General features: G+C 33.9%; 1 protein-coding gene across 2 annotated transcripts in view; it reads left to right on the forward strand.

Annotated features, from left to right (window-relative positions):
• LOC138332213 (syntaxin) overlaps nt 1-11554 on the forward strand; it is a 68602-nt gene that overhangs the window by 53962 nt on the left and 3086 nt on the right. Inside the window, exons 6-9 of one of the 2 annotated variants that reach the window (XM_069280214.1) lie at nt 2285-2393; nt 6936-7009; nt 9322-9459; nt 10395-10505. In XM_069280214.1, the coding sequence (XP_069136315.1) occupies nt 2285-2393; nt 6936-7009; nt 9322-9459; nt 10395-10505 (432 nt within the window). Of the gene's footprint in view, nt 1-2284; nt 2394-2834; nt 2944-6935; nt 7010-9321; nt 9460-10394; nt 10506-11554 lie in introns of both variants that reach the window. The other variant, XM_069280213.1, reaches the window with a different exon arrangement.

Here is an 11554-nt window from a genome sequence, read left to right on the forward strand (position 1 = left end):
TACAATAAGGCTAATACAATAAGGCTATATACAATACCTACAATAAGGCTGTATATGATACCTACAATAAGGCTATATATAATACCTACAATAAGGCTATATACAATACCTACAATAAGGCTGTATACAATACCTACAATAAGGCTGTATACAATACCTACAATAAGGCTGTATACAATACCTACAATAAGGCTATATACGATATCTACAATAAGGCTATATACAATACCTACAATAAGGCTATATACAATACCTACAATAAGGCTATATATGATACCTACAATAAGGCTATATATAATACCTACAATAAGGCTATATACAATACCTACAATAAGGCTATATACAATACCTACAAAAAAGCTATATACAATACCTACAATAAGGCTGTATACGATTCCTACAATAAGGCTATATACAAAACCTACAATATACGAGTGTTGTAAAATATTATATTCACCTTAATGTTACATATTCTTTCTGTTATATCTACTGCATGTTCATTCCTTTATGAAAACAAAAATTCCTGCTCTATTTTTCCAGCTTTCCTTTTCAGGAGAATTCCTATTTCTTTCAGGTTTTCTGATTTTAGATAAACAAAGAGCAAATAGTATTTCTTGGACAGCAATTGAATAATAACAAAAGATTCTTAAAGAACTATTGGATAAAAATAGACATAAAATATGAATTATTTCTGAAAAGAACTTTTGAATGATAAGAGATACAGTTCTGTTACCAATCAGGGCTTTAAAGTAATGATAATTTACAGCAGCCTGCTGTGGTTTGCTGTAGATTTTGACCTCATTTTATCTGTAAAATTTCCATACCATATCCATCAGCCTATATCTAATATCTGTCTGTGTTCTATAATACATCTTGTTCATAAAACTAAAGGAAAAAAACTAACTTATTTCAGTTTGGAAAAAAATACTACAGTGGAACTTCTCTAAACTAATCGTGAATGTAGATAAATATTTGGCCGTTTTTGAGAGGGTTCAGTTTGGGAGTTTGATCATTTTGACCGGGCATGATATGATCAGAATTAGGAGGGCCTTGGTGATCGGATGACATATGTATCATTGTATTAATTGATAATGATAGTGAAATTAAGACACATTGAAAGTAGAAGACATAAAAATGAGACTATCGAAATTAAATAAGTTCTGATACAGAGTGTATGTCATCATTGCATTGTTTCACTTTGGTGATTCTACAATGCTGCGACTTCTACCTGCATCTCGCCTGTTATTACTCCTCTGTGCTGGAGGGCATCAGATACTGATACTGCTAATTCAGTGTGGTGCTCATTTACACAGGGATCAGTGTAGGGGATACCTCTACTATTATAATATACAAGGATCAATTCTGTACATTGCCAGGTTGATCTGAAGCAAGAGGTGATTTGTCAGAGAAGGATTGGTTTGGGGAAGTTGCACTGTATTATATAATCCATTTACTTCAGTTGAATCTTTCAATTTTTGATTTACAAAAAATATACAATGCCTATAGAATTACTTTTGTGACTGAGAATTGTCTTAAATTTCAACCATTCATGTAGGCGAATCCTTACATCTACAGTAGGTTAAATCTACCCATATGCTTTTCACAAAGTCTTGATTTTAGTGGGTGGAATATTCACAAGTGTCTACAAAAATAGATGTATAGGATACATAGTTTATATTTGATTCAGGAACATATCTCAGGAATTATTTCAAAGGAAGAGTTTTTTATAAAGTAGTTAAGAATAGACGTACATTTCTTGAGTTTACTGACATAAGGTGTTAATTAAACAAATAATTTTGATCATATTTCAATTTTGATCATATATCTGAATTTTTATATAGATATTTGTTCATGATTAGATATCAAAGTGTCAACTAAACGTACTAATTTTCAATGTTTATTGACAGAATATTAGGTCAAATGATTTAATTAACAACATACATTTTAAAAAATCAAAATTTATTATGTCTTAAAAAATGAAAGACATGGTTATCAGCAATGAAGGAGTTGTTAGAAATATTGACGTTATAATCTGCCAAAAAATAATAATACAAATGAACTTTATAATTAGATAAAGGAAAGTTTATATAGGACAACTTGTTTTTGGATACTTTAATCAAATTATAAATACATATTATTTATTTTCAAATTTTTTTAAATTAAATATGTTCAAAGTAGACCTAAGGTGTTATGAAATTCTAATTTGTTATGTTGAAGTAAACCAGTAAGTTTTTCTTTTATGAGCCAGTGTTTCCAGCTTAATGTGTGTGACATTTTTCTATAGTATTCCACAATATCACGTAAGTTTGTGGAAGTGATGGGAGTATACAACCAAGCCCAGCTAGACTACAGAGAAGGGTGCAAAACTCGAATTAAGCGCCAGATGGAGATCAGTAAGACTCGTTTCTATTCTGCACGGCGTTTCTTTTCAAAACTCCTCTACTAGAACAGCCCAACCTCTTACTTTGCTCTAGGTAGCAAAAGAACATCTCTTGGTTTTATTATTTTTATTTTATTTTTTGTTTATAAGTGATTGTTTCATTTGGGTCAGCATTTTCATGACATCTAACTTGTAAATTTTTGGCCAAATATTTATGCAGAGAGATCATATTTGATTTAAGCTTTGGATGAGAAAATAGAATTAAAATTGTAAGAAAAAAGGAACAAAAAAACAACCAAAAAAGTGTCATTCTCAGAGGACATTTAATTGCTGCACTAAATGGAACAGTTATTTGAACCATTCTACTTTGATTTTCTAGTAAACTATAAACTTTTGATGGATTTTTTGTGTTTTTTGAATAATTTCTGTACATTTCTTTTCATTTCTGCCCTAGCACGCCACTTTATCACGTAAATTTGTGGAGGTTATGAACGATTACAATTCGTGCCAGATAGACTACCGTGAGCGGTGCAAAGGACGCATTCAGAGGCAGCTGGAGATCAGTAAGCCATCGTTTCGTACTTTTTGCTTGTGCCCCCCCCCCCCCCCCCTTACGTAATGATTACTACGAGTTCCTTATTTGGTATTGTCTGCTAATTAACTACCTGTAGTATGGAGCTAGCAGAAGTGCATGACAAGCCAAACCTGATTAGTGTTGTGTCGCTTGTGTCTTCAGCGTTTTATTGGAGGCCAGTGTTAGCTTATATAGGTGGTAAATAAACTGTGTCCTGACGATCAAAGAGAAAAGTTTATTTGTTGATCAGTAAATGATGCCCTCTGCAGTGGTTAATATAAGTGGCTATTTGGGCTAGAATATGTCCAGTAATTTGTATAGTGACCTTTGTTTACAGCAGTTATCAATATAGAAGTAAAACTTCAGTGTTTCAGCTTTTAGTAAATCTGCAATGTAATTCTATAGTAGACTTAATTCTCATTATTTATTTGATTATCTGAAATTTTGTCAAGATACTATACTGTATTCAAGCTGTATTTATGAATTTATAGCAAAATAAGGGCTTACTTTCCTGATAATTTGTGCTTGATCTTATCGAAAAGTGTACATATATACAGAAGTTACTGGTATTTCATAATCCATTGAGATTTTAGCGTTTGCTTTGTCCGTCGTCCTGTCTGTTTTGTAGCCCTGTACGCTGTACATGTATCCTTCAAAAGTGATAGTCATATTTCTGATCTAGTCCCATCCAATCACCAGTAATCTGTATCAATAATGATTTTTTTTTTAAAAAGACAATTTGAATTAATTACTGTAACCACATCATTGCATTAAAATATTTTGTAAGATTTTATTCATATAATTCATGAATGGGATTAGAAAACTCAGCAGTAATTCTACACCAAATAGAATTCTGCTGACCAGTAACAATATTCACTGATTACCATTGTTGTCGTATGATGATAACGACTACAAGTAATGCATTAATCCTAATTCCATCTAATCCTGAGAAAGACATCAACAAGCACCTGTTGTAAAAGACCTTTTTATTGTTATGTCGGATCAATAAAATGGCAACTGTAACAGAAGGATAATTAGCACGAATATTCATAATTGATTTTGAATTAAAGCTCAGACTGGAGTGCTATTTTCTGATTATTCACGACTGTGAATTTTTTTCATCAAAAATTCAATACTTTGAAAAGATTAGATGCATTGAAATAGAGAGGTCCGTAATTTATTCATGAGGAATTAAAAGATATCACAATTCATAGGGAGATTATTGTGGACAAAAAAGCGACTAATATTTATAGCATTTAGTTACAAGTTTCTATTCGCAGTATAATTAACTGGAATGGTGGCTTTATATTTTCTGTCTTCCATAATAATAAAAACAGATATTTTTTAAATGTATCCGTTTTCCAATATTGTATTTGCCTGTTGAATGGCCAGTAGCGTTGTGTTTTCCCTAATGGTGCCCCTGTATACTTTTTCATTGTTATGATGGGTCGATCAATTTGTTTCCTACAATCCCAAAATGTCTCTCCTTTTCTTAAAGTCCAGTTGTTGTCCCTCCATTCCATGTTGAGATTGAACCTATTGATAATGAATTGTTCCCCTTTGTTGTTTATCAGCTTGAAGGGAAATCGCCTCTGTTGGCTTTGATGCTATCTGTTATCCTTTTGTACAGTTTCTACATTTTTTAAAGAAAAGAAGAGCTTTGCTCAATTAACAGGTCTTAAAAAATAAGAAATGAAGAAAGCATAAAAAAAACTTGAGGATTTCATTATGAATTAAAGATAGTTTGATAGTCTGTGTTAGATTAATGTATGGATGATCTGGATGTGGTTTGGTATGATGTGTAATAGTTACCATAGCTGTGTCCATAGTTACTATAACTGATGATTGATGTGTCCATAGTTACCATAGCTGTGTCCATAGTTACTTTAACTGTTGATAGGTGTGTCTATAGTTACCTTGGCTGTGTCCATAGTTACCATAACTGTGTCCATAGTTACCATAGCTGTGTCCATAGTTACCAAAGTTGTATCCTTAGTTACTATAATTGTTGATAGGTGTGTCCATAGTTACCATAATTGTGTCCGTAGTTACCATAGCTGTGTCCATAGTTACCATAGCTGTGTCCATAGTTACTATAACTGTTGATAGGTGTGTCCATAGATACCATAGCTGTGTCCATAGTTACCATAGCTGTATCCATAGTTACTTTAACTGTTTATAGGTGTGTCCATAGATACCATAGCTGTGTCCATAGTTACCATAGCTGTGTCCATAGTTACTATAACTATTGATAGGTTTCGCCATAGTTACCATAGCTGTGTCCATAGTTACCATAGCTGTGTCCATAGTTACCATAGCTGTGTCCATAGTTACTATAACTGTTGATAGGTGTGTCCATAGATACCATAGCTGTGTCCATAGTTACCATAGCTGTATCCATAGTTACTTTAACTGTTGATAGGTGTGTCCATAGATACCATAGCTGTGTCCATAGTTACCATAGCTGTGTCCATAGTTACTATAACTATTGATAGGTTTCGCCATAGTTACCATAGCTGTGTCCATAGTTGATATAACTGATGATAGGTATGTCCATAGTTACCATAGCTGTGTCCATAGTTACTATATAACTGTTGATAAGTGTGTCCATAGTTACCATAGCTGTTTCCATAGTTACTTTAACTGATGATAGGTATGTCCATAGTTACCATAGCTGTGTCCATAGTTACTTTAACTGTTGATAGGTATGTCCATAGTTACCATAGCTGTGTCCATAGTTACTTTAACTGTTGATAGGTATGTCCATAGTTACCATAGCTGTGTCCATAGTTACTATAACTGTTGATATGTATGTCCATAGTTACCATACCTGTGTCCATAGTTAATATAACTATTGATAGGTGTGTCCATAGTTACTATAGCTGTGTCCATAGTTACTATAACTGTTGATAGGTGTGTCCATAGTTACCATACCTGTGTCCATAGTTTCTTTAACTGTTGATAGGTATGTCCATAGTTACCATAGCTGTGTCCATAGTTTCTTTAACTGTTGATAGGTATGTCCATAGTTACCATAGCTGTATCCAGGGTTACTTCAACTGTTGATAGGTGTGTCCATAGTTACCATAGGTGTGTCCATAGTTACTATAGCTGTGTCCATAGTTTCTTTAACTGTTGATAGGTATGTCCATAGTTACCATAGCTGTGTCCATAGTTTCTTTAACTGTTGATAGGTATGTCCATAGTTACCATAGCTGTATCCAGGGTTACTTCAACTGTTGATACTTGTGTCCATAGTTACCATAAATGTTGATAATTATGTCCATAGTAATCGTAGCTGTTTTAGCTGTTGATAAGAGTCCATAGATACTGACTGTAGCTGGAACACAAGGACATAGTAGACAAGCATTCCTCTGCTGAGATAGACAGGAATATAAGAAAACAAAGATCCTGTCTTATGATGTAGATCTACCCCAGTGAAACCCCTAGATGTGTTGGACAGTCCAAAAATAATAGCATTCGGCATTCTGATTTTATGCTCTTGTGCTTAAGAAATAGGTGTATTTAATCAAAAATAATAAAAACTTGGCATCGAGCAGTCCCTCTGAGACAACAAACAAATTTTGAGTGATCTTATAGCATCAGAATTGACACATATTGCACATTTGGGCAGATGTTTTATTTATTGCACCTTTTACACAAACTATAATTGGAATTTTTTATATATGGTGAATTTTGTTTTCTAATTGTTTGTTTGATCTATGGATATTTTTACATTTCAGATATCTTTCCTTTGTTGTATATTTTTGAATGTGGTTATATCACTCAAGTATCTGTGCTGATTTATAGTATTTTTAATTCGAGATCAATGAAAGTCTCAACAAATTTCAAGTACATTAAAAAAAAATACTCCTTATGTAGATGTGTTTTTTAAAACAATTTTCCTCGAATTGTATTCTCAACGGATGATTGAATGTGTAACTTCCATAAAATTATAACCTGTATTTTAATACTTTTTAGCTGGAAGAACTACAACAAACGAAGAGCTGGAAGACATGTTAGAATCGGGGAATCCAGCAATATTTACACAAGGGGTATGTCTACCAAACATACATTCTCCAGTAAAATCTACATTCACATGTGTTGATTTATGTATACAAATGCCATGTTTGGAAATGGAGTCAAATAGTTCTGAATGGATTATTTGAATATTTTGAGTATACCTTCTTGTTCAGGTTGGAACAGGGATTCCAGCAAGATACCAAATCCTTGCGGGATTTCTGCAGGATTTGACCCTCAAACAGGGATCCCAGTTTAGGAAACCAACTGGGACCCTTGTAAGGTAAACCAGGGTATGGCATCAAAGCCGGGATTCCATGATCCTGTGGGGAAAAGACCCGGATCCCGGAAAAATATCCTGGTGGGATCCCGCTGGGATTCCTGGTCATATTATCTCTTGTGATGTCTTATAACCCTAAGGATTTGGAAATTCTTGTTTCCAAGGCAATCTGTAGTAAAGATGGAGGCATCATTACAAAATTGAATTACTCCTTGTAATTTCTTAGTTCCACATAGGGTATCCTGCTCATCCTTGGCAGGAATGATTAATTGTTGTTGTAATAGGTCTATGCAAAAATCTTATTGTTTTCTGTATTGCAATATCTCAGTGTGCTACAGTCAAGTACTCCTCCTAATCTAATTGACAGATTTTGATAAAATTTGGTACACAGAGCCCTGACATAAAAAAAAGTTATGTAAACTAAAGTAGAACTTGGTTGATACAAACTCGGATAATTCGACAACCGGGCTTAATACAAAGTACTTTGACGGTCCCGACCGAATTCCCCTTTTATCTTTGGATAATTCGAATTCGTAAAACTAGAATAACTTGGATAACATGAAGTAAATTTTGGGTCCGGAGGACAAAAATCATACCTAAAATGTTGTTATAACTCGAAATGAGGTTTTTTTGGACAACGAGATCGCTGAAAATGCCTATTTCTTTTTCATAAATCTGCCGTATAACGGCATATCAAAATATATATCTAGGTTTCTTGTTATAATTTTGCAACCATCAGCGATTTTGACATATCTCTTGTCCACATCGTTTTATGACATGGAACTAGTCTATATATACCAAGTAAAGAGATAGTCAGTAAACATGAAAACTCGCTTAATTCGAACACTCGGATAACTCTTAGTTTGATCTCGGTCCCTTCCAGTTGGTATTGACCAATTTCAATATGTAATGTCCCCTATTATAAGAGTACTAAATTTATGCAGTGGGGGGTATTAGGTCATCCACTCTGGCCACAGTTATGGTTTGATTCTAATTTCGACATGCTATTCAAGTCAATGGGTCTCTTGTTAATAACATCTTATTTTGACTTGCTATTCAGGTCCGTGGGTCTCTTGTTTATAACATCTTATTTTGACTTGCTCTTCAGGTCTGTGGGTCTCTTGTTTATAACATCTTATTTTGACTTGCTATTCAGTTCCGTGGGTCTCTTGTTTATAACATCTTATTTTGACTTGCTATTCAGTTCCGTGGGTCTCTTGTTTATAACATCTTATTTTGACTTGCTATTCAGTTCCATGGGTCTCTTGTTTATAACATCTTATTTTGACTTGCTATTCAGTTCCGTGGGTCTCTTGTTTATAACATCTTATTTTGACTTGCTATTCAGTTCCATGGGTCTCTTGTTTATAACATCTTATTTTGACTTGCTATTCAGTTCCATGGGTCTCTTGTTTATAACATCTTATTTTGACTTGCTATTCAGTTCCGTGGGTCTCTTGTTTATAACATCTTATTTTGACTTGCTATTCAGTTCCATGGGTCTCTTGTTTATAACATCTTATTTTGACTAGCTATTCAGTTCCATGGGTCTCTTGTTTATAACATCTTATTTTGACTTGCTATTCAGTTCCGTGGGTCTCTTGTTTATAACATCTTATTTTGACTTGCTATTCAGTTCCATGGGTCTCTTGTTTATAACATCTTATTTTGACTTGCTATTCAGTTCCGTGGGTCTCTTGTTTATAACATCTTGTTTTGACTTGCTATTCAGTTCCATGGGTCTCTTGATTATAACATCTTATTTTGACTTGCTATTCAGTTCCATGGGTCTCTTGTTTATAACATCTTATTTTGACTTGCTATTCAGTTCCGTGGGTCTCTTGTTTATAACATCTTATTTTGACTTGCTATTCAGTTCCATGAATCTCTTGTTTATAATATCTTATTTTGACATGCTATTCAGGTCCATGAATTTCTTGTTTATAATACCTTATTTTGACATGCTATTCAGGTCCATGAATTTCTTGTTTATAATACCTTATTTTGACATGCTATGTAGATCCATGGGTCTTTTGTTCTTAATTCAAACATTGTTTATTATTTTAGATCATCATGGAAACCCAACAAGCAAAACAGACGCTAGCAGATATTGAGGCTCGTCATAATGACATCATCAAACTTGAGACTAGTATACGAGAGCTCCATGATATGTTTATGGATATGGCTATGCTTGTGGAACAACAGGTAAGGTTAAAAGTCAAAGTCAGAAGGTTCAGAGTTCAAAGATATGCTGTGAACTCTTAAAATATGTGATATTGATACAATAGTGGTTACAATTTGTATACTTTCTTTTCTATTCCATCCATGCATATTAGAGAGTTAGGTCCCTTGCGGTAAGGTATTGATTGTTACATCATTATTTTGTGAGTGCAATTCATGTTGTTTTCTCCGAAAAGTATGACGTTATACTCGCAAACACATGACCTCACAACCAATACCTATCCGCAAGGGCAGATAACTCTGTAACATGCAAACACAGAATATCACTAACTTGAATTTGATAAATAGATATTTCTTGTCCATTTAGACTTTGTTATGGTTACAGTACTACTAAAAACTAGACAGGGGTAGATACTAACTTATTTCATGAGACGGTCAGCTGGACCACCAAATATATTATCCAGGTGGTCCTTCTGACTTTCAGATGGTCCTTCCAAAATATAGGAGGAAAGGCCCCATCAATCCAGCACCACATATTTGTATTTGATTTATATCTTTACAACGCTTGAATTACAAAATCTTTACCGCTCGTTACAGACAAAAATTCACAGACTCTGTCATCAGAATGATATTTTTACTTTCCCTTTGTTAAAGAGTTCTGGTTTTGCAATAAAGCTGCGAAATGATTTAAAATAAACTCAATAAAACTGACAATTGAGAGGGGGGGGGGGGGAAACAAGAAGAAAAAAACCCAATAAATTATCACAATTGTGATAGGAAATTTGCTTGTAAAGGTAATGAATTTCATGAAATGTTAGTGGTCAAACTGACCACCAATGAAAAATTCTTGTGAGTCCTTCCGAGGCCTTAGGACCACCGTTAGTATCGACCCCTGCTAGAGATGTAGATCTTTGATACAGGCTGTGAGGTATGGCTGAGTGATGAATTGTGTGTTGTAGGGTGAGATGATAGATCGTATCGAGTACAACGTGGAACAAGCTGTAGACTATATAGAAACGGCCAAGATGGATACAAAGAAGGCAGTACGCTACCAAAGTAAAGCTAGGCGGGTAAGATTTCACTATCATAGAATTAGCTTGGGATTTATATTAGTACAGAAGTCAAAGAAATTAAATGACATTAAAATCAATCAGTGTGGTGATCAAAAGATATTAAAATCTGATGCCATTCACTCCTGTGATTATGAAATATTTCATCTTGTGGCGTGGTGCAGTGTCCGTCATCTGTCGGTGCGTCAATCAACTTTTCTCTGTTGCCAACTTCTTCTGAAAAACCAAGAAGCCCAGACATGATATTGCAACTGTAGCATGTTGGGATGAAGGGCAACCATATTCATGTTTGTTCAATTAAATAACCATGACCTTCATCCAAAGTGGTGAGGGCTGTTCCAGGAAAACATATATGGCACCCAGGGAAGGCACTTTAAAAAATAGTATGTGCCATGGTGGGTTCAAAATAAAATCACTTCTGTGCCAGAGTGGCGTTTCAATAAAATCCCTTCTGTGGGTGGGTCTATCTGAAGCTTTTGTAACCTTTTGAAATAAAATGCAAATTTTATGTTTTATAATGTTGCTCAGTCATCCTGACTACAAAAATACAAAAATAAATATTGAAAAAAATGTTAATTTCTGACAATATTTAATTCATCTTCAATAAAAAACTATTATTTTATTTTCTGAGTGTTTTGATATAATAATGATAGACTATATATCTAAAACATATTATATTCATTCAAACTTGACAATGGTACAAAGAAACAATAGATTAATTTTTGGCAAAATAACAGATCTTTATTTAAATTCACTGGTATTAAGTCGAGGAAAAAGTTGCAGTTCACAAGCTTAAGTGTGAATGTTCAGATGTCTACTTTTGCATTATGCTTGTGAAACACTTCAGTATGTTTAGTAGATTTTACCCTGGTTCTACGAGGATTGTACCCTTATACAAATTTAGTAATAGATGCAGCATATCAAACAAAAGTTCACTGCACCATTTACAGTGCAATTTTGTCCTAGGACTCTTTGGTGATGCTAGAAATCAAAATGTGTAAATCCAAAAACAAATCGGAGTGAAATAAAAAATTAAATTGCTTCTATGC

Source organism: Argopecten irradians, chromosome 9, assembly GCF_041381155.1.
Source record: "Argopecten irradians isolate NY chromosome 9, Ai_NY, whole genome shotgun sequence".
Classification (NCBI taxonomy): Eukaryota; Metazoa; Mollusca; class Bivalvia; order Pectinida; family Pectinidae; genus Argopecten; species Argopecten irradians.